This window comes from Leptonotus elevatus, chromosome 14 (assembly GCF_054856555.1).
Source record: "Leptonotus elevatus isolate MCC_2025b chromosome 14, RoL_Lele_1.0, whole genome shotgun sequence".
Lineage (NCBI taxonomy): Eukaryota > Metazoa > Chordata > Actinopteri > Syngnathiformes > Syngnathidae > Leptonotus > Leptonotus elevatus.
In genome coordinates, this window is record NC_141252.1 from 4,551,449 (window position 1) to 4,575,824 (window position 24,376).

General features: G+C 40.1%; 1 protein-coding gene across 5 annotated transcripts; it reads right to left on the bottom strand.

Moving 5' to 3' along the window:
- Positions 1 to 2,694: 2,694 nt before the first annotated feature.
- Positions 2,695 to 22,872, bottom strand: letm1 (leucine zipper-EF-hand containing transmembrane protein 1). 5 transcript variants are annotated; one of them, XM_086095478.1, is made up of 16 exons: positions 22,484 to 22,872; positions 20,311 to 20,368; positions 18,614 to 19,085; positions 14,582 to 14,725; positions 14,137 to 14,274; positions 13,800 to 14,003; positions 12,924 to 13,043; positions 12,549 to 12,680; positions 12,326 to 12,484; positions 11,938 to 12,018; positions 11,736 to 11,768; positions 11,335 to 11,469; positions 10,789 to 10,982; positions 9,087 to 9,243; positions 8,191 to 8,366; positions 2,695 to 3,000 (listed from the first exon to the last, which is right to left on the bottom strand). In XM_086095478.1, the coding sequence occupies exons 1-15, from the start codon at positions 22,566 to 22,568 to the stop codon at positions 8,214 to 8,216; spliced, it is 2,265 nt and encodes a 754-aa protein (XP_085951604.1). In that variant the 5' UTR covers positions 22,569 to 22,872; the 3' UTR covers positions 2,695 to 3,000; positions 8,191 to 8,213. The 5 variants fall into 5 exon arrangements, with proteins under 5 accessions (XP_085951604.1, XP_085951603.1, XP_085951605.1 ...); XM_086095477.1 differs by lacking the exon at positions 2,695 to 3,000 and having other exon boundaries at positions 5,445 to 8,366; XM_086095479.1 differs by lacking the exon at positions 2,695 to 3,000 and having other exon boundaries at positions 5,445 to 8,366; positions 9,087 to 9,225; positions 22,484 to 22,870.
- Positions 22,873 to 24,376: the final 1,504 nt, after the last annotated feature.

Genomic DNA, 24,376 nt, shown 5'->3' on the forward strand with positions numbered 1-24,376 from the left:
TTGAGGCTATCATGCTACCGATTTCTTTCTGTTTATTGTCAACAAACTTGACAAAATCCATCCATAATTATGGCCAAAGATGTTCAACAAACATGCAGCTGGCATAAATAGCAGGATTGAAGAGGATCTAACGTTCAATCATATTTAGTGTCCAAAAAAATTGTGCGCTGCCATCTAGTGGTCCACACGAGAATTACACACACACAAAATAAACAGCAGACAGAACTAATTAAGATATATAAATATGTAAATAAATGAATAAGAAAATCAATCAAATTAAATAGTGGTACCGCGAACCCAGAACACATGAAGGAGGGGGTGCACTGCATTTTATTATTATTATTATTTGTTATTGTACAGATGTGAATAATGTAATTTATGTCCGTAATATGTCCAATTTGCGGCACCGTATCTGTTTTTTGGCAACAAAAAAAAAGAAGTGTTTTTTGAAAAATGAAAAAATTCACCCCCTTTTTATGATATTGAAATGTATGGTTAGAATTGTGAAACTTAACATTTTACATATTTAATTTATTTTATTTTAGTAGTGTTACGTCAACAAACCGTTTAAAAAAAACCATTTAAAAAAACACATTTATTTTGTAGTAATGAAGACGGTCAGGGGGAAATGTAAAAGTGCAAGTTGACAGAAATATAAATAACAAACTAAAGTACGGAATTGTAAGACTAACTCTTACTTTAAACACATCAGCAGTCCTAAAAAAAAAGAAGAAAAAAAGTTGAAGCCATAGAACAATCAAACAAATCGAATGTAATCCTTCAATTCAGGCAGAGTGAGGGCAGCCGTTCCGACATCTGAGGACCTGAGGGACTTTGAACTCCAGTTCAACCGCTCACGGGAATAATTGCTTAACACATTCACATGGTCGGCAAAAAGCTATGAATGTTTAAAGAATAAAATATACACGACATGTGTATAGTATAATGTAGCATGTATGTATAGCGTGTAACTGGTGGGTGAAGGTCACATTTCATTTCCTGGTGGTTAAAAAAAAAGAAAAAGAAACAAAACAAAACGTCAACACCAGCAAGCCCGGTGCCTCGTGTGGTCGGCCATGTAATTACACATCATGTCATTATAGTATCGTATGTACGTAAGTGCAGCCAAACCCAAACGCACCCCACAACACCCCCCCCCCCCCATTCCCCCTCCTGGCTCATTTTTTTACCCGGCAACAGTGGCCACAAGTAGGACTGGCGGCACAGTTGCGACATGGCTTAAAGCACGCCAGCACGCTAACGCTACAAAACCCTTTTCAATTGGAAAGCAAATAAAAGATCAAATTACATACATGTCCATGCAGCACATTGTATGCATAATTATAGTGCGCATGTAATGTTGTTTGTGTGTGCGCGCGCACGCGTGTAATTATAGTGCTAATGTAGCACGTTGAGACAGTACCGTAATAGATTCCCTTGTTTTTGCTGGCTCTTTTGAAAATGAAAGTTGCCCACATGAAAAACAGACTCAAAATGAGCACATGCGGGTCTCATGTGTGTGCGTGCGCATGTATGTAGCTACTGTATGTTTATGTGTGACTTTAAATCACTACTTTTATCTGGACTGTAAAAATGTAGACGAGATATCAACAACAATCCGTCAAAGTCTTGGATTTTTTTCATACCGTATCTTTTATATATGGCTTCAAATTATGCGGCTATTTTTAATCTGGGAAAGTGTGTAATTTCAACCAAGCTAGCAATTAGCGCACTATGGGTTAGCGTGATAGCGCGTTGTCAGCAATGCCGCGGTTAGCGTGAGAGATGCTTACATCGAAACACAAACGCAGACTGACCCAAAGTATTTTTCATAGCTACGACGTGTTTTGTCACGTCGAAATCCACCCAATGTTATTAGCATGTTGACATGTCAGATGCTAACCATGCTCGATTTGTAACTTTGAGGGGAAAACAAAGTCAACTAAAGTACACGTCGTACACTTGGAAAAAATGTCAAATGTTTGTAAACATCAAAACAAACATAAATAAAATAAAATAAATCTGCCTTTACTTTGTAGCTGAAAAGGGATGGAAGCCGCTTCCAGATCCGTCGAGGCGGGCTGTGAACATCTCATCCGTCATCACGAGGGCAGCAGGAGGCAAGCGAGGGTCGCTGTTGCCTAGCAACCGACCACTGATGATCATTCTCCACCAGGTCGGCTTATCCACTTTTTATTCTCCACACGCATCTGCGACATTTGACCATACTTTATATTTACATTACTACGATAATATATTTTCATTCTTTTCATATATGTGATCATAGAAAAATTTAAAAATAATGATTTCATTCATAATTAAATTAAAAAAAAATACAAAATTTTAAGCATTGCAATAATTAAACAATATTTATATTAAAGTAAAATAAATAAATTATTTTAATTTTTTTTAATAAAAAGGTATGCATATGACAAATTTAAAAAATGTAAATAATGAAATAAATGTAAAAATAGAACACAATTATTAAAAACAATTACAAACAGTTAAATAATTTATTAGAATAATTAAAACAATCAAAATAAAAATAAAAACAAAATGAAATAAATGAATAGCAAAAAATGGGGACAAACCAGAATTTTTATTTATTTGTTATTTAGAAATCAATTTTTTTTAAATAAGGCAATTTCAACAATTTCAACTAACAAAATTTTTGTTCTTGAAGCTTGAGTGGACTTTTGTTGTTGTTGTGCATTCTAAAACGTGACTGGCCTAACATGAATATTCCATCTTGGATCTTTGCTTTGCAACATGGAGGTGACATCTGGCATGAACGTCTCCACTCACGGACACGGGGGAGAGCTTGGCAAAAGAATGGTGGGGGAGGTGAGGTGTGTGTGTGTGTGGGGGAGGGGGGGGGGTCCCTTACAGGTGAGGGGAGTGTGCATTAAAAAACATGGCACAGGAGAAAAGCCTGGAGGTCAATGGCGGAGACATCAACTTCTTTCTTCTCGCTCGCTCACTTGGCCTCGCTTTCATCTGCTGCAGAAAAGGAGGATGAAGATGAGGATGAGGAAGAGGAAGGGGAAGGGGAATGAAAGGGGTGGGATCCCTACGGAGAGCAGGAGTGCACAGAAGGCGTTTTAGGGTAGCCCCAACCTTTGGATGTCACGTCCAACCCGGGATGAAAGGATTTGCCGGTAAAGAAGTTTTACCGCCGTTGGAAATTTCAGCTCACAACTGCTAGTTAGTTGCCAGTTGAGTTGTTTGGTGGCTTCTCACTTCAGGTGCACAAAAGCAACACACAAAAAATGATTTTTGCTTAGCGTTCTCCATTACCTTTTGATTTTTTTGCATCTGTTATTTTCATTTCTAAAAAAAATTATTTCAAACAGGTCAACTTTTTCCCCATTTTTTAATTTTATTTCTTAGGTCGCAAAAAACATATTTTAACTAATATTTTTTAAATAGTATTTTCAGTTTTTGGTTTAAAATATTCCAATATAATACCAAAATTTGCGTTGCTTTTTTTTTTTTTACTTCCCAATTTTGTCTTCTTTGTATATGCGTGTATGTATTTTTCAACAAATAAGCGTATTTTCTTATATTGCGATATTTTTGTTTGTTTTTTCCACATCTTTTTCCTCATATGTAAGTTTGGTTTCAAAGTGAGGTTTGAAGCCAACATTGGGGTTTGAAATCTCGTTGCTGGTTATCGATACGGTTGAATTGTTTTGATTGTAAGCGTGGTAGCATCAAGTGTGCTTATTATGGGATGTCCTCATCAGCTGTCCATTCATTCGTGAGTGTTATTGGACTTTTTTCGCACCGCGAGAGCCTGACAGCGGATGCTCACTCTTACCCGCAAGTCCTCGTAGCGTACTGGGCCCCTCCCACTATACGGCGGTGGCGGTGGTGCGACGTTTAGCCGTGAAATGGGCACACATTTAAATTCATGAGTTGAAAGGATGAAGTGGGTCAATCCCGCAATTGTCACGCCGGATGTCACGGCATGAAACAAGAACCAGATCGGACTCTCATTTATCGGCAGGGTCACTCAAAAGTCACAGGAAGGGTTTTCAAATCAGGGTTTGAAGGCTGGGGAAGGGATTCGATGAAGCCATGGTTCGAGACTCAAACAAAAGGTGAACGTTTCCAATTAGGCTTGCAAACAAGGCTTTCACTTTCAAGTTAGGATTTAAAGACAAGACTTCATTTTCAAATGAGGCTTTTAAGTGTAGGTAGCATTTAGATTTAATTTCAAAACAGGATTAGGCTTCAAATAAGGGCTGCATGCCAGGGTTGGGTTTTCAAATGAGGGTTCAAGCCACGGTTTGGGCTTCAAATTATGCTTTCAAACAAGAGTACGTGTTTCAAGTCAGACATAAGATTTTAAAGGCATGGTTATGCTTTTAATTGGGGTTTCAAGATACAGTTGGGGATTCAAATATAGGTTTCAAGTAAGATTTTGGCTTTCACACCAGTACAAGGCTTTTAGATTTGGGATTTTAGGGTTTTAAATTGGGATTTTAGGCCAGGGTTTCAAAACAGGATTTAGGGTGTCAAGAGTTTAGGTTTGAAATCATCTGAAACGAGTTCGGATCAGGCCATTCCATTCATCCCCCCCCCCCCCCCAGTACGTTTAGAAGTGTTCCTCTGCCACCCTCTAGTGGCCAACGTCATTTTTGCTCCAATAACAAATGTTCAACCTTTCTTCCACGCCAGCGGGCGGAAAAAGGATCTTGACTAAAGTTTGTATTTTTCTGGCAAGTTTTTATTTGATGATTCTACTTTCTACTTCTTACAATGTCAAAATGTGTTTTTTCAACCGCGACGTATGCTTTCCTCCGACAAATGGGAGGGGGGGGGGGGGGAACAAACATATACAGGTATATTACTATTTAATTGATGGACTTTTGATTATTTAAAATAAATATGATCATAAAATATATCAATTGCCCCTGTTGTTAAATGACAACGAAGGTTTCAAGTCAGGATTAGGGTTTGAAACAAGCATGAAGGATTCAATATAAATCGGGTTTCAACAGGGCCACGGTTTTAAAAATGGGGTTTGAAGCCAGGGTTCCGATTTCAAAAAGTCTTTCAAGCCACAGTTAGGTTTCAAAATATTTGGTTTCAAGGCAGGTTTCTGGCTTCAAATTCTGGTTTTGAGTCAAGGTGAGGTTTCAAATGAGGCCTTCAACTCTCGTTTAGGGTTTCAATTATTGGTTTCAAACAAGGTTTTCAAATTGTACCGCTGTTATTATTATCATCATCATCATTGCCAACATTAGTCCGAATATTAATCCTTGCTCTCATTTCTCAGAGACGACGTTGATGAAGCAACTTGAAGCCCATTTCACCTTTTCACCACAAAACTAAAACTATTGCATGAATAAATATTGAAATCCCCACTGGCGACCTTTAAAATTGGAAGTTTGTTATGACAAAATGGTAGAAAAGTAAACAAACAACAACAAAGGAAGGACTCTGGGAGCATTTTGTAATTTATTTCACTTTTTGTACATTATTTTTTTTTGAAACAAGTAATTTCATCTGATGGTGGGGAAAAAAATTAAGCTTTTTTTTTTTCTCCATACATTTCAAGTCTAACGCCCTCAAAAAAACCGAAAACAAAAACATCCCCAAATTTGCATGAAAGTTAAATAAATAAATAAAAATGACTTCAGAGTAATCGACATGCCATTTGCAGTGAGAAAACACTGATTATTATTCTTTTTGCGTGTGTAAATGTTTTGTTTGGTGGCGTTACAATCAGTGTGGCGACAATCAACGAGCTGTCACGTGTTCAACTATTAGATTCATTTACAGGAGAAGGATTTCAATCCAGTCGATTAAATGAGAGTAAAAGCAGATTGCGTTTTCATTTTCAGCTCCTCGTTCACTCCCAGCTTCCGATTTGATCACCACCACAGCTGCAGTCCAAAGCAAATGACTAAATCATCATAAAAACTACTCATAACATGCTTTTCGGTTGCCTTTCCGCTAAATAATCATTAAAAAAGAAAAAAAGAATAAAAAGCACACGATCGCAAACGGTTGAATGCATATTATGCTTATTGCTTTTGTTCTTATGGTACAACAACAACAACAGAGGACGGTTTGAGTTATGTGATGCAAACACGTGACTGGAAATAGTCATAGCCGCAATCAAAAGTGCATTGACGCGAGTGGGAATCTCTCAATTGACTTTTGACAGAAACATGACATCTGGAACCCGAGCCCACGCCCATGGAAAGCCATTTGAACCTTTATTCCAGCTAAAAGAGTCTGCAAGGTGAACTCTAAATCTTTTGTTTCCAAATACATGAGACAGTCAGAAACAAAAAATAGGAAAATACATATTCCTTTTTTGGGGGGGAAGTTACTGAAAAAATGTGCAGCCTTGGTGATTTTTTTTTTTAATCATTCAAATGTTGTTAATAACTTTTTTTTTTGTGCTGTGTCTAATTTAGAAGACATATTTACTTGTACAATGTCGCTGGCATCGCCTGAAACCTCCTATGTCACAATTTGCAACATTTAACATTTATAAGGTTCTATAATCGTGGTTATTATAGTTAATGAAAACCAAGAAAAATTGAATTCATATAAAAACAAAAAAGCTTTTACAAAACCACAACTACTTTCATGAAACTAATGCAAACTACCAAAAAGGTCCGTTTTTTGTTTGTCTATTGAGAATGATCTCTTTATGGCAGCCATTTTGTTTTGTTATTGCATTAACTGTTGGGGTTCATTTGAAATGTATTTATTTCAACTATTGCTGTATGTTTGTACAGAAAGGAAGGTTTTAAAATTAAGACTTTATTACATAATACTTTTTTTTTCCAATCTTGTACTCAACATTTTTTCATATCGATATATTTAAAAAAATAAAACTAATACTATAGCTAACAAAAAAAGCTAAAACAAAGCATTTTTGGAAAAGAAAAAAAGCTAACAATCTAATTACAAAAAAAAAAAAAAAAGTGAAATTAAAAGTAACTATAATGGAAAAATCCAAAACAATTATAACCCTGGTCTATTAAACTACTGGCCAATCCACGTGTAGGAGACTGTGAGTTGTTTCTTTTTCTCCCTTTTTCAAATGAGTCAACAATCCCAAGTGTTGAAAACGGTTTTCTTTCTTTAACGATGAAATGTTAATGGTTGAACAAATGTGACATTTTTTTGTGGTCTCCTGAAAACTGATGATTTGGCCCAAAGCCAGCGTTGTACTAGTACACACTTTTTCCTCGCCAATGAAGCAACTCAGCACACTAAAAGAACAACTGTGTCTCAGTATGCTAACATTTATTCCACTAATTCCATCTTCTTCTGCACGACGACGACATGTTACTCTTGAGGCACTAATGCTGACATGTTTGATGTTAGAAATGTATAATGTCATCAATAGTACTAGTGTCACAGTTGTTAACTAGTGCTCAGGTTTCCTAGTATGTCCAACGTGTAGTAGTGTGCATAGAATAAATGCTCAATGGCTTTCCATAGCGATCGACATGGACTGAACACTTTTCTCCAATCCAGGTTTCTATGACGTTCACTCTGGCACCCCCTGTTGACTGAAACTAGTAGTGCTCCTCTGAAACGTTGGACTCGCTAGCCATGTTTTGGTTTCTGCTACTATGCACACCTCAAAAGCGCAGTTTGGCTGCAGAAAGACTTTCTGCTCGTCTGAAAAAAAGAACCGGCGCCAATTGGGCCCTATGAAGGCTTGCTCGAGCACAGCTGTAACCACGGCGACAACACGGCGACAAAGGCCACTTCAACAAACCATCAAGACGAGGTGCAAGCGTCTGCTGTCAGTCGATGCGCTGATGAAGAAATGGAGACGAAGCGGTGCAAAAATGAAATGATTTCAATTGAATCTTCTTTGGTTGAAGTGACACACGCTAAATGCACAATCTTGATGAAAAATAGGAGGAATGGCGATTTGTGACTAAAGTGCAGAAAGCATCGCACACTACAAATTTCATGTGTTCTTTGCTGTCACCCTGCTGGGAGAAACGAATGATTCCAACGTGTCCCCTGGTCCAATAAATAGTAAAACAACGCCCAAGTGTAATTTACACTTCGATAAAGTAGACATTTCTTTGACTTGCCGCCTTTTAAAGGAGCTCGTTCAGTTGGTGGCGGAAGTACATTTTCACAAGGCAGAATTTTGGTTCTTGTGGCTTTTTTGTACACCTTCCAGCAAATGGAGTTCACCTGTGAAGGGCTTCCGTCGTGGTCTAGCCGTTGAGATTGGCCATCTGCTCTTTCTCCGCCTTCTCCTTGGCCTTCTCCTTGGCCTTCTCCTTCTCCTCCTTCTGCAGCATCACCATGATGTCGGCCACCTGCGCGGTGGAGATGTCGATGTCTTCCTTGTCGATCAGCTCCACCACCTGCCGGAAAGGAATTGAGACCAGCTCAGGATTTGGGATGCTCACGTTGACAAGTCAAACAAATATCCCAGAGAGCGTGTTCAATGTGATGAAAACTTTCTAGCGTGGGCATTTTTGTTCACTTTTGTCATTTACATTTTCTTTAAAACCCCATGAAAATGTCATTTTTTTAATGTATTAATTTATATGATGGAATTGTGGTCAGATGTGTTTAATTCTAAAATCAACACAGAAAACTGCATTAAAAAAAGTTTTTACCATATTACATTATTGGTCCATTTTTGGACAAGGGAGCAATTTCATGTAATATTCTTGTTTTGAAAAAGAGGCATTTGATGGCTTACTGCAGTCCAGCGGAGAAAACGTTTGCTGCAATTTTTAGTTCTTAAAAAGAGCAAATATTCTACTGACCGTGGAGAACAATTAAGTTGTAATATCAAAAGTGGTAGCTCCCTGTGCAGGCTACAAAAACACAGTATTTGAATACCAATAATAAAGAATAAAATAAAAAGCTCCCATTTGAGATTGCGCTACAATTTACTTTACAATCATGCAAACAAGCTGCAATTTGAAAATAAAAATGCTGATTTTGTTCCAATGACAAGCAAGAATGTTCATTCAAAACTTGACGCCGTAAAATGAAGCCAAAAGAATTCAATCTTAGAAATTGCAAACAAATGCCCCGGACCATCGCACTGGCCGTCGGTGTGGTCGGCGCACCTTGATGACGTCATCGATGTCGATCTTGCCGTCCTTGTTGTCATCGAGCGCCTCGGCGATGCTGTGCAGCTTGTGTTCGGGGATGTTCTGGATCTGCCGCATGACGCCGATGAGCTCGTCGATGCTGATCAGGTTCTCCCTGAAGGTGTAGAAGAGACTGGATACAGGAAAATGCGTTACCAGCTTGGGTGGGGGTGTAAAAGGCGGTGGAGATTTGGGTCTGTTTATTGTGTACGTTCGTTTGGGGGAGGGGGTGTCGGCATGCTGCATTCCAGCTCCTCCCCTCCTATGATCACACCAATCAAAGGTTTCCCAGCAAGCTTCTAGAAGCTTCCTGTAATGTTCATTCGTGCCAGAAAAAACACCATCATTACAGGTGCTTACCCAAACAGTGAACCCGTGCCGATTCGTGAATCACCATCACGTGACTCGTTTGCTCCCAAAAACTTATGAATACGTTCTAGTTTAAATATTACCATGCTCCCAAAGACGTGTTTGGACGTTTTTTTTTTTAATACTATAGCATACAGAAGGTATTGATGCAGCCTCTCAACTGCAAAGAACGGTTGAAGAAATGGTAGTTATTACACAAACGGCCAACAGGTGGGAGCAGAGCAAAGGAGATCAACCAGGGCCATGTTGCAAAAAAGCTATTTTCCCTAGTTGGTTACACAGATTTGTGAATAATGCTGAAGACCAAAGAGGAGGTTTATGGGTGTAGTTAAAGAGCAGAGGATGAAGAGGACAGGGTTAGATGGAGGCAACCGATTCGCTGTGGCGACAGATGAAACTTGGCTATATTCGAATGCTAATTGCTGCAAAACTGATGAAAGAAGAGACTCTAATCTTTCTTTTGGTAAAATAAATGTGTTCAAGGAATTTTCCATTTTACCCCCCTTTAAGTCCGTTTGGATCTTTCTTTTCTGTCTGGAAATTGGGAAGAGTGAACAGAGGTTTACAAGCGTACACTTCCGTCTTCTCGAGCTTTGCAATGGTATTTTTTTTCCCTATAAACTCCATTAGGACAGTTAAAAATGGCACCGAGTGCACCTGTCGTTTTGTCACTTAAGGCTGAAAGCCACTTAAACAATGCTTGCGAGCTTTAAGGTGCGCAGTTACGCAAACACTTTCAGCACTCCATTTGCCGCAATTTCAAATGACGGCTTTGTTTGGTAGCGAGTTTTTTTTTTTTTTTACTTGATTTTCACGCATGCGCAAACGTAACGCGCACTTCGCTTATATTGCTAAAGTTTGAAAACATTCAATGGGCGGGGCCCATCTCCAATTTGCAAACTTGTCTTTGCAGCGAATGGTGAGGGTTCACTGTATACATCTGTGATTCATGTCAATGTTGATGGTTTGAGGCAGGGCGGAAGCTCTTACGGCACAATCACAGCACACAATCACGATGCCATGTTAGCGCCTTTGTGGAAGCAGCAAAAAAAAAATGCATGAAGCAAAAAAAAATCAAATGATTGCAGCTCAGCTTACCTTGTAGTCAAGAATAAGCTGTAAATGTTTACAGTCAATTAGGGAGCATCAAATGGTTGATTAAAAAAATTTGGGGGGGATATTTGTGCTGGGAAACGATGTATTTGAGCCACTAATCTCCACCAGGATTTTACCATGCAAACAAGGAGGATGATGACGAAAATTAGATGACGACAATGTTGGCATGGCCGAGTTTCTTCAAGTCACTTACCCGACAGGCGGCGTCGTTCCGCTGTCCATCTGTCCGTCCAGGATGACCTTGTCATTCTCCAGCTCCCCGATGATCTTGTCCATGCGTCCGATCATGCGGTTGACCCTCTTGGACAGACGCTGGCTGGCCTTGGACTCGCACACGGCCTTCTCCTGGCCCGTCTTGGAGAGCTCCTTCTTGATCTCCTCCAGGTCCTGTGGGACACGAGACAACAACAACCACAAAGCTGTCAATTCTCTATACGTCTCAAATTAAAAGAAAATCCTTCTACGTCTTGCAGATTTGAAATGTTATTTTAACAAGCATCCCAAATGGCATTTCACAGTTATGTTATTTTGTTAATATTGTGACGCCAATATCAGCTCAAAATATTGCTTATCTGCCTCCTTGACTACTAATAATCAGTATTGGCCCTGGATCAGTCTACCACCTTTGAATAATTGAACTACTGAAGTCATTGATGGGTTCAGAGGTGGCAATTAATGCAAAAATGTTTGCGAACCACTGCCACAGAGAATCCATTTAAGGGCGAGCGAGCGAACGCACCTCACTGTACTCCAGCACGTCGTCCTTGAGTTCCTCCAGCTCCTCCTTCTCCAGAGTCAGCAGCTTCTTCTGCTCCTTCAGCTTGGAGCAGGCGTCGCTAATCATGTCGATCTCCTCTTTCGTGATCTCCTCACCCTTTAAAAACAACAAAAGATGGAATGAAGCCCAAGCGCTCACGGAGACGCGACATGAACAAAACAAGGGGAGAAATCACTGCGGAATTATCACCATACTTGGGAACGATCACAAACGAAAGCCCAAACTTTAAAGCTACATTTTTGGGGGGAAGGTTGGGATCAATTTAGGAGGAGGAGCACCACGTGGGGAGAAACTTCCAGAACCTGTGCGAGCACACCACCATTTGGGAGGGCGAGATAGCATTAGATAGCACTTAAGCTAACCTGGTAACGCAGGTATGTCTGCCACTGTTCAAACTGCACAAGAAGATGAAGGCAAAGATGAAGAAGAATAGAGAAAATGAAGCAACGCAACAAAGCAACAGCTTCAGTCAGTATAGCAAGAGAAAAAATTGAAAAGCTGACATGCAAAAGCACAATAGACACATATGTTGTAGTATTGATGAAAATGTTAAAAAAAAATTACTTTCACTCCTTCGACGACAGGTGCCGTGTCCTTGAGCACGTCAGCCTGCCCGCTTTGTTCGGCTGCCAGCTCCTTGCTGTCCTGCAGGGGGTGCCAAAAGTGCATCATGGTGTTAACGTTCAGTTTATGGTGTCATGTTGCTGTACTGATCTGACAGAGTTACTTCAAACGGTTAATAAAGATTTTAACATTTCAACACAATCAACTTTACAATAATTGCTATTGCAAGTGAGAATTTTTTTAGAAGTATTTGGAAGTCAACCAACATTACAAAAGAGATTGTGATGGCCTTTTGGAAGATGTTTATGAATACGCGCATGATCAAGTTAATAAAAGAGGAACTATAATATCTCGCATCCATCCAGGTCGAAGTGACACCATTTGATACCCTGGCTGCCTTTTCCGCGAAGTCGGCCAGCCTCTCCATCTCCCTGTCCTTGTTGTCCTGGCGAATGGCCGCCTCCTCCTGCAGCGTGGTCTCCACTTTGGTCTTGTTGTCCACTTTGGACAGCTCCATCTCAGCCACCATCACCTGGGCCTCCTTCGTCTGTGGACAAACGTTGGCAAGCGGGTCAAGACTGAAGTTTGGGACCCGAATACGGAAGACGTACCACCATTTCAGGGAGCGTCTGCAGGGTGGTCTTCAGCTGGTCGGCCGGGGAGAGCGTGTCGGGGAGGTACATGGCTCGGGACAGCAGAAGCAGGGAGGTGGGGATCTGCTGCTTCAGGTGAAGTTCCAGCCACTACAGCACGCATAATGAGAGAAGAAAAAAAAGGTGACCAAGTCGAATAGGTTGACATCAATGCAAATCCATTTGATAACTGCACTCTTCAATGGAATGGTCAACGGGATAATCGATTCAAAAAAATAAATACATAATTCAATAGTGACAGTTGTCTACAACATTGTGGAGAGACCATGGACACACACACAACACTGTGGAGTGGCCACATGTCGGTGTACAAGAACATAAAAAGTGAGGCACCTGGCTGAGCTGCTCTCGGAGTCGCTCCTCGGTGACACCCAGCGATCTCATGCCTCGAACCCGACAGGCAGCCTGCACCTCGTTCACGTTGAGGGTCTCCACGCCCTCCTCAGCAATCAGCTGCAAGGAAGAAAAACAAATCCAAGCATTTATAGTTGATTATTTTCCACAAAATTTGAAATGAAAATGAATGAATTTATTATTAACATTATTGTATTTTTTTAATGTCAAATGAACATTTTTAAATCATTTTCTTCATTTATTTTATAAAATAATTGTTTTATTTATAATTATATTAAAAACAACATTCATAATGAATGAATTCTTTCATTATTAAAATTAAATTAAACACAAAAGAGTGTCCTTTTTTATTTTATTAAATAAATTAATAAATTATAATTGCAATAAAAATGACTTAAAAACAATGTTGCATATCTTACATAAACACTAACAATTACTTGCCTTTATTTGTTTTAATGAATAATTCATCCGAAATATCAAGTCACAAATAAATAATAATAATGAAAATGTATCATCAAACACTAACATTTTTACAGAAACATAATTTTTGGGGGGTTCAGTCAAGTAGGAAAATGGAAATGTATTATTTTGTAATTTCAATAATTATTTTATATATCATCACCCTCTCAAAATCACGGCCTAGGTCATATTTTGACCACAAAAAAAAAAAAAAACCTTAAAAGATATATCCTTATGTAATATTTTTTTTATTTGATTGAACTTGAACATTTTTCATGTTTTCTGCAAAAAATGACTCAGATTATTTTAGGGAAAGTGAGCCCCAAACCTCCTCCCCCCCAACCCCTATCTGCCAATTAAAAAATCGAAGGCACAAAACTTTGCACATGACTCAACCTTATCGTCGGCGCGAATGTTCCTCAGCTTCATGATGAGCTGGAAGCGCAGGAAGTTGTTGGTGCCGATGGACTGGAGCTCCAGCAGGCGGCACAGCGCCACCAGCTGGGGTCGGGTCAGGTTGTCCAGCGTCAGCTCGTCCTCAAACAGTTTGGAGAAGCGCAAGATCTGCTCGTTGCTGGGACGCTCGCCAGAATCTCGGATCTAACAACAGATAACAACTGACTGGATGGAACGTCGCGTGTTTGATGTTTGATTTGAATTCATGTGCCGCACACTTCTTTGCGTGTACCCATCTTAAGGTGACTTATTAATAAGCACACGATCGTTCACTGACCTTCTGGAAAAATGTGGAGAACTCCTCGGCGACGTCACCTTGGGCCGCCTTGTTACGCAACGCGATTTCCTCGATGGTGTCCTGCAAGAACTTGGCCATCTCCAGCTTGACGCGCAGCTCCTTTTTCAATCTCTCATCCTGCATGCAAGTGAGTTGTTAAGTGAGTTGAGCGCCGTCAGATACAAAAAAATCCGCATGGTGTGTAATATAGGCCTACAAACAGACGTGACATTATATATAGTATGTTGTTTGATAAGCAACATAACATGCAGGAAAAGCTTGCTATAATTATAACTAGATAATCTTAGACAGCCAATAGGATTAAAGCTTGTCAAGCAAAACAGTCTGAGCGCCTGACGGGGTGAAAGTTCATGTCAGATGTCACACGAAAGTGGAGTGGTGACATTGCATTTGTTGGGCGACGCTGGCTTAGTTAGTTAGTTACCTTCTTGGACTGCGTCTCGAAAGTGGACGGCAGCATGTTGGGGAAGAGCTTGAGCGCCACAGGAAGCAGGAACTCCATGAAGGGGACGATGATGAACACCAGGAAGGGCAGCAGTCGGAAGACATCCGCGCAGGTCCGGAGGAACTGCACACATGACAGATTTCATGTCAGCTGGATGTGGGCTGTCACACTCAGATATTTGTAGAATCAATTCATCTCTCAATTATTCAATCGATTCATCGACTAATCAGATTCATTTTAATTTTGCATTAAAGTGTGTTACAAAAGCATTTCTTTCCCTGATTACTCTATTAACCAGTGATTGGTGTTTATAAAAAAAAAAGTGTGATTGATGCGGTTCGGTCATTGTTTCCAAAGTAAAAACAGATGTTTATAATTGTCTTATTTTGATTAAACACAGAATATAATCTTTACAAAAGACTGAAACCAGTGAACAATTATTGTTGATATGCTGAAATCAGAGGATTTGGACAATTTTAAATTTTAAAAAATGGCTCAATACGATTACTCAATTATTAAAATAGTTGTCGATTAATTTGATAATCGATTACTTGTTGATTAGGGCTGGGTATCAATTCTGATTTCCTGAATTTGATTCACAAGAATTCAGTTCGATTCAACTTCAATTTTTCCCAGTTTGATACACTTCAATCCGATATTGATCAATTATAGAGCATACATTTTTCTTAAATATCAAGGACATGATAAAAACTCCACAAACATTGACGAGTTTATTAATGAAAGTAAAATGTGTTGTAATTACTTACGTGTTACACAAACAATGATATCAGTAAGGATGAGAGGAAAATATTTTCATAATGTTAATTCAATAATTGTAAATATCAATTATCGGTAAAAAGATTCTGTATTGTCTTTAAGTGCAATAAGTCAGGTCTTTCATAAATGTAAGGAGAAATAATAATTCATGTAAACAGTATATTTTAAGAAAACAGAATGATACCCAAAAAATTGGCCATTAAAATTATATTTTCTTATGATTGTGGGGGGGAGCTATTAAAATAATTGATTCATGGTTTTATGAATCCATATCTGGCTCAAAAAGGAAAATTGATTGGATATTGATTATTCGATTATTTAAACCCAGCCCTGTTGTCAAATAATCGATTACTTTTGACCGCTCTAACTGGATGCATGAGGTTGTTTTACTAGCCCGAAAAATCCATGTTTGCCAGTTTTGAGTTAAAGCCACCAAAAAAGGTCTTTCATCTGCCCAAATGTTCATAATACAAGCAAAAGACATTTGAACAGGGTAACCCCAAAAGACATATTTTTTGTCAAGATGCACATGTTTATTGTTGAGTTTGAGGAGAAGCCAGTCGCTCCACCTGCATGTCAGCGGGCCAGCAGGATTAAGGATTTCGGATGGATCCCACTGAAAAGGTCTTTTGTGAGACGGGCCATTGACATGTATATCATCACATCAAAGTGTGGGAGTGGGCTGGCGGGGGGGGCTTGCTAGTTGGGCAGCACATTGAGTGAATATGAAAAGAAGCTTAAGGAGGTGAAAGTTAAGTCAGGGCGGGATGAATGGACTGTGGATGGATTTGGGACATGCATGCTCAGAGGGAGTCAGCTGCATGTGAAAGGGTGCGAAATTGCAAATGGGCCCATCGTCAGCACTGACTGGAAGCTATTGACGTACAGTGCGTTTTTAGTTACTGATTGATATTTCATTCTATTTATTTTTGTATTTATTTCGACATTTATGTTTAGAATTTCGTTTTTTATTTTTGTATTTATTTTTACTTCTATTTATTTATTTTGGTATATATTTTATTTCCCTTTTTTGCATCAAATTTTTGAATTGTATTTTTTTTATATCCATTTTTTATTTTCACTTGTATTGATTTATTTAATTATTTAGTCATTTATTTATTTTTAATTTTGGCAGTTTGGTCCTCCATACAATTTCACCTATGACGGAACATAACACCGAGCGTAAACACTGGTTCAGTTTTAGTTTGTCCTAATTTTTTCTTTTTTTTGCAGTATTGCATCAACATACAAGCACACATTCATTGTCGGTTGGTGTGTCACCGTGAATTGTGAAACATGCATTATGCACACAGACGTGCGTGGTTGCTCTTCAACTGGGACTGGAATGCAAATCGGTGATGGCAAAAAAAGGAGAAGTGTAATTACATCAAAAAGGAAATGGGACGCTTATTGCGACATGGGAAAAGTTCATGAAGCCATTCTCTGTCATGGACGAATATTTTACAGTTATACTTTACTATGAATCATGTTTTGAGTTGAGTTGAATCCAGTGTAGCGTAGTATAGTACAGTGTAGAAAATTCTGGATCCACTAATTAGGTTGCACATGAGTAAGTAATGTTGTTTTCTGTTGTAAAGTAAAAATAAATACTAAAAGGACAAAGTATTATAAATCAGTCAAATAGACTGCCTGTAATTCATGTCTAAAAAAAAAAAAAAAAAAGACTGTATAAACTATATCATTTTTGGGGGGGAACTAATCAGCCTTAAAGAAATCCATGTCAGACGGGCCCTAATGAAGACATCAAAGAGGCTCATGTTTTCCCCGCAGTGTGACTGTTAAGTGGATGAAGTGGCGCAGTCACAACTCGACACCTGAGGCCGCCCGTGCGAGGACGACTCACTCACTAGTCGCCAATCGCCTCCCCTTCAGGCTAAGCCGCTAACGCTAACGCTAATGCTGTGACCCGGTTCGCCCTCCTCACATGTGAGCCGAGCGTCAGCTGACCACACGGACCACCGAAACATTCCCCCAGCCAGGAAGTATCAAAAGTTTTAGATTACCGAATCATAAACACGGTGGATACTACATGAAAGATCACATTCTATTCTTTCATTAGAAAAAAAAGTATGTTTCTACCTTATTCCGCTCTTTTGTAATCACTGTTTGAAAATAGGTCATTTGAGTGACATCTATAGCGAAAATAGAAAAAAAATAAGGAGGAAACAAGCTTTTTGCGAAAAGATACATTTTCTGCACAACAGTGACTTTGACACTATTATTTTTTGTTTCGTGACGCTCTGTGAATTAAATGTAATTTGACAAAAGCTTTGATCATTCACGTCATCCTTGAAAACGTTTTATTTCATTAGATCGGTCATGTTTCATTGTAATTTGATACTACCGGGAGCCCATTAAAAAGATACAATGCTGCCATCTGCTGGCCATAGTTAGTGGGTGTTTTCGAATGTTCCCACCCCATTCACAAACCAGCGCTGCACAAGACGTTGCACTGCCCATTGTGAAAAAAAAAAGTAGTTGACGTTATTGGTTGGTATTCAGTGGGCGTGTCCTTAATGACATTTTTGGCGGTAAAAGAGTTCATTTTGACACTTTCTTTTTTACAGCAAAAGAATATTGTCTTGAAATATCAATTATTAGCTTCCTTGACTACTAATAATTGGTTGAAAGAACTATATTGGTCTATCACTAACGAAGAATAACCAACCGGACAGCACCCATTAAGCCACACCCTTTCATACACTTACAGTCGTCACAAGTAAATTCAGTTACAAACTTGGTCACCGAACAAATCAAAGTCAAGACAGCAGTGTATCTTGATTGTTGTCTCACAACTTAAAATTTGATTAAAATCACCTTTGTGATGTAACATGGTTACGTAACCGCCCCAAAAAGTGTATGATTGACCGTCAAGGATTGCGAGTGTTGTCCTGGCGGACGGTTAACGCTTCTTCTCTTCTTCCCTTAAGCCGCGCTGAACACCTAGTGAGTAAACACACTCAGGGTGCAGCCAATTTCCACAAGTGATCCCATTAGGAACGCGGAGGGTTTGAGCGGGGGCACAACAGGGCGTCTGGACGGACGCTTTCGAGGACGCTAATGTGCGCTCGTTACCGGGAACTTCCGTCATCCGGCTTGAGCATTTCATGTGTTGGCTTGCGTTCAAACTCAATCAATCGTGATTTTGAGGCAATTGGCCGTCACATTCACAATTTCTGCACGGTCTGGAAACAAACAAGGAAACGTCCTCACCTGTCTCCTCTCGCGGCGGGACAGGCCGTGTCCGTTAAGCACTTGCCATAGCATCCGTACGGCGATCCCCGTGTCCACAAACAGCAGCCTGAAGCCGTGGTAATAATGTTTGATTTCGTCTTGCGCCCACTGCCGCAGCGTCCGTCTGACCGGCTCGGCGTCCAGAGTGGGGCTGTAAACCGGGCCCCCTTCCTCCAGCTTCTTCTTGTCCTTCAACGAGCGCAGGGACTTCTCCACTTTGGAGTCGTCCCACCTCGCCGGCGAGGCGTGCAGCCACCGGACGCCGGGCTTGTCCCGCCGCCACGGTCTCGTACCGGTGGAAATGGCCGGGTACGCTGAAGGGGAAGGCCAGGGGGCCAAGGCGCATAACAGGCGCCGTGAGTCCGAGCCGTGGTGGGGGCCGTCGGATGAGGGGGGTGAGGGGCCCAAGTGAGAGAGCTGGGCTGTGCTGACTTGTCGGAAGCCATCAAATCTGTGAAGGCAAAACCAAATTTATCAAATGCTCCCACCCAAAAAAATAAAAAAAATGTTTTCAAGGGTGCTTTTTAATAAGAAATAATTGATTGGCCAACATTAGATCTTTTACAATCGGCTAAAATCAGCCTAATTACACAATTATTATTATTCATTTTTTTTACACACAGTGTTTCCCACACCATGTTAATACGCCCAAGTAAACTGACCACCACCCAAGAAAAAAAAAAAAGTAAAAATTGATAAAAATATAATTGAAAAAAAATGGAAAAGAAACTAAATGTGTCGCGACCATAAGTACCGCTGCCGCACGTAACGTTAGTTCACCATCACTCATTTGTGGATCTTGAGGCTAGTAACACGACTGAGAACCAAGCAACGACACCCCCACCCCATCCCCACCGGAGTCCGCCCCCGTAGATTTCAAATCTGTGCGAAACATTGACACATTAACACAATACTAGCATTTGAAAAAAATAATGACAATGACAAACTCCGTCCAAAAAATATTATTATTTTTTGTCTCTAACAGTCAAACAAAATGCCCGAAATTAATCTTTTTTGTTATAACCATTAAGGGACGATTTGATTACTTTTTTTTTTTTATTAATCAAAAGATGACTCGTTATCTGAATTTTATTCTACCAAATATCAGAATTAGCCTCGGCCCTAGGGCTCTTTCTGGCATTCATACCTCGGCCACAAGGAGGCAGTAACATGCATACAGATATGAACCAAAAAAAGACAAAATGGTAGTTTTACGCAGAGGATAAAGAATATGGGTGTTATACACTCTATCTACATGTGTTACTGCACTGTTGGTGTTCAACTAACCGCTACTTCCACGTTAGTTTAGTTAGCTCGTCCATAGCGTTTTGCCGTGTCTGCTAGCATTAAGCTAGCACAATAAGGCGAAAGTACGAGCTGTTTTAAATACAAAACGTGTAATCCTTCTTCTTGTTTTTTTTGTGACAGTAAACTTCAACTCAACTTAACTTTATTTATCTAGCAAACTGCTACTTGTTAAGTGAGTTGAGTTGCCACCATACAGGGCCTGTATTTCAAATTAGTGTTTGCAAGTCGAAGCAAAACAAACTATCTAAAAAAAAAAAACATGTTACGTGTTAGTCTGGTCACTCGTAGGAATGTGATTTCTCAAAGTATCCCTAATGGGGGGGGGGGGGGGTTGGCAGATGCTTTGTGGCTTGATTTGATCATCTCACCTCTGACTGGAGAGTCTTAACGCAGTGCAGTTGAAGCAGGAAGCATCTTTGAGTTTCCCTGTGAGAAAGTAAACATATTGATTTTGAATGGAAACAATAGTGCAATATCATTTACATACACAGCACAGTAACCACTCCAGGTACACTATGTAAATGAGATGCATCCAATACATGACAGTACAACTCTTGCAATGGGTGACTCTAGAAGTTGTACCTAATGAAGTGGGCCAATGAGTTACTATCTGTTGACACCCCAGGAGGCCCAGTGAGAGGCCCGCGGAAACTTTCGACCAATCGTTACACAACAAGGTGGCCAGGCCACGCCCCCCTTGGCCCTCACATGGCAGGCTGGACTGGATCCAACAAGGCACACACACACACACACACACACGCGCACACACACACACACACACACACACACACACACACACACACACACACACGCAGACACGCGTGCATGCACAATCACACACCGAGTGTACTGGAAGCACGTCACTTACAAATGACACAAGAGGGAAGAGACTGGAAACATTTTTTTTTTTTTTTTTTAAGTGTAGCCGTGGGTGTTGGGTTGCTTTTAAGGTCATGGCCCCTCTACATTCAGCAATTCACTCGTTTGACTCTTAGCGGTGTAAAACCAAAGCATGGCCCATAAATAATATTTCGGGTGAGCTGATCAAGTGTTTGCTTACATTTAAGCAGCAGTTTTTAACCTTGTCGGAGGTACCGAACCCTTCTTTATTGAGCTTTGTGTTCTTGTATTCCCCATCTCCACGCAGCTTAAGGAAGTGTTCCTTTAGTTTTGCTAGATAGCTAATTGTGCCGAATCCCGCCATTCAACTCAACTCGATATTTATAGAGCACTTTAAAACTATGATACAATGAAAACAGCAGAGGCCCCAGAATTGAACCCTGTGGAACACCATTATGTTCCATTATGTAGCGTGCGGGATCACCTGCAGCCAATGATGGCCAAGCAGGGAATCATACGAGTCGGGTGTGTGTCTTGGCCTCCGCCGAACCCCTGAGACTGACTCACCCAACCTCCAGGGTTCCATCGAACCCAGGTTAAGAACCATTGATTTACAGAGAGAGCCAAGCAACAAAGTGTCTTTTACTCGACATACTTGCACTATGCAATATAGTCAGGTTAGAGAGCAATCAATAAAGGGGGAAATTAATGAATGAGAACACTTTAACACTTACGCTCCAATATTATCCCATAAATATTTTTTTCACGATTTACTATTTTGAGGTTTCTTTTTTGTTGTTGTCCTATCCAAAGAACAAATGTCAAACATTTGACTGGAAGCCAAGACACTTTATTGTGCTCTAATCTTGACTTCAGCTGACCTTGGGTGTACAGAATGCACATTGACCAGCTTTCAACTAGCGATAACAAGACAACAAATCAACGTTTTGATCAACAAAGACTATTGGGAAGACAAACTTTTGCATCAATCAACAATTTGATCATCCACACAACTAGATATGTGACAAATTACCACTATTGCATTCTGGGAACGGGAATTAATAGGCTTCGGCTTCATCCCGACAGCCCTTTTTCTTTTCTTTACAGTTTTTTCTTTTGTATGTGAAAAGTGAATGTTGTAAATTGTCTCTATGATTGTCCGAAAAGAAAAATGAACAAATAAAAACCAAACAAACAAAAACAAGCTTTTTGCTTAAAATTGTATGACCATAATGTCAATTTTCTACTCTTGTAATTACAGTTGTGATAATATACTTGTAAATTACATAATATTTACGAGTACTGATTTGTCATGACATGAACTTTTGATGACTATATGAGAAGGAGAAGACGAAGGTGCTTGCCATGGCAACCGGCATCCTCCCATCCAATTCGACCTGAGCCACTATCCTCACACGACCTCATTGCCATTCGGCAAAGCTCAATAAAGAAGGGTTCGGTACCATTTTACCAGCCTCTTAGCGCAATTTTTTGGAGCATATTTACGGGAACAGTGAGTCAGCCGCCACCTCACAGCCAGAAACGGAAAAGTACCACAAATGCTAATGTCAACGAGCTAGCTTGCTACGTACCCCCCCCCCCCCCCCCCACCACCACCACCACCCTCACACCCAGTCCCACACACATACCGTCACACACAGAGGCCTAACAAATTAATGACGAAAATAAATAACTCCTTACCTTTGGCTTTCCGTAGATCATTGTTTAACGATCTGGAAGTTGTCATTAAAGGTGCCCTGGACCTTGTAAACAGGATTAACGCCATGTGGAAGCTTTGCTCGCGGTCTGTCCGTCTCGTTGCTACCTTGGACTTTTTTTTTTATTACCTGGTGCGCTGGCTAGCCAGCTAGCTAGCTAGCGAGCTAGGCTAAATGTTTGTCGAAACAAAGGAAAGTAGACTCCCAGAGTTGGGGGTGGGCAAAACAAAACACGACGCCTAAATAAGTGTACAACATTGGAGGATCCGGCTCCGTGCTTCATGCCATTCTCGTCTCTCTCTCGCTCGTTCGAGGAGTCCTTGAGTGACAGCTAACCCGGGGCAAGACTTCCTCTGACGTCATTCGACCGTTAGCCCGGGAGCCGACAACCGGAAATGACGGGATCGATTCAACGGTTAAAAAAAAGGAGAGAAGCCAATTATTAGTATGTTTATAAATATTTATGTACAGAAATGCGTGTCAACTTGTTGTGTTGTCATTACGTCTATATGGCCATTCATACTTCAAATAATAGTAAAGTTGTATTTGTTTACCTGAGACGGAAACACGTTTGGTGTGTGGTTTAAAAATATAAAAAAAATTGGTATATTTTCAGATTCCATTGGAACATACGCGTTAATTTTATGCATTGAAAAGTACTATACAAACATGTCATCGTGACGAAAGACTGTTTTCTTATGCAAAAGGGTGGTCTATGAGACAGGACACTTTAACTTGAAAGTCCAGTATTTTCCGCCCATGACGTATCCGCCTTTCCGCCAACCGCAAGAGAGTCGGCACTCGGCAAAGTAAAACAAAAACAAATGTAATCACTTTAACCCCAAAACAAGTCATCATCTATTTCTTTTGTGTTATTAATGATTAGTTTAAAACGGAAATATGTAATAAATGTGTAATAACGAGTTAAATAACCTTTAAAATAATGTGTAGAAAGAAGCCTCTGATATGATATATTAAAAGGAACCCCGACTGTCATGACAAGTTTGCTCTATATTATTTATCTGGTTGTTAGTAACATAACTTTAAGACAATTTTTTGAAAAATCCTTTCCAGTTTAATATATTTTGTGGAAACTTTATTTGGACGTACGCCGCCATTGTTATTTATGTTGCAACGCATTCAGTGCATAGTGACGTAGCCAAGCAATGTGAAACGCTTATCAAGAAAGCAGGTTCAGTCTCGTAGCGTTCCTAAAGAAACAACATGCGATCTTTTCCACCAATCTCATCTCCAAACCTCAGACCTGTGAAAAAGTCAGTCACTGTCCTCTTCTGCTGAGATGACTAATTCATTTTATTTTCATTTTTATTTGAGGGAACTACTTCATTATTTCATGCGCAGTTTAAACAACTCGTTAGTATTGTTTCACATATACTGTTCAATGTTTTACAATAAAACAAGATTGGAACATTGACGGTGCATGCTTCTCGTTATGGAGGGAAAAAAACGGGATCGGCAAAACTGAGATCGGCAGGTCAGACTTTTTAAATGTTTGGGAATATAGGAAAGTGGGTGAAAAAACCTCCCCACCAAAGAACAAACACACAAACAAGGGGGCTGGGCTATCCTTGAATATGCGATTCCGTGGGTGCCGAACCGTGCGCGCATGCGGGGTCCACTATGTTCTGATTCCATGCTTTTCCATGGGTTCCCAAAATAACTTCATCCCTGAATATATGCGGGCGCCTCCAAATGTACATGTTTTCCATAAAGTGTTTTTACAACTTGAATAGAAAGGAAGAAAAGTACCGAATAAAAAAATGATCGTGAATGAATGAGGTAGTGCGGTCATCCATCTACTTCCTATGCTTTTTTTTTTCTTTTTCTTCGTGTGCGCCGCCAACCAATCACGAGT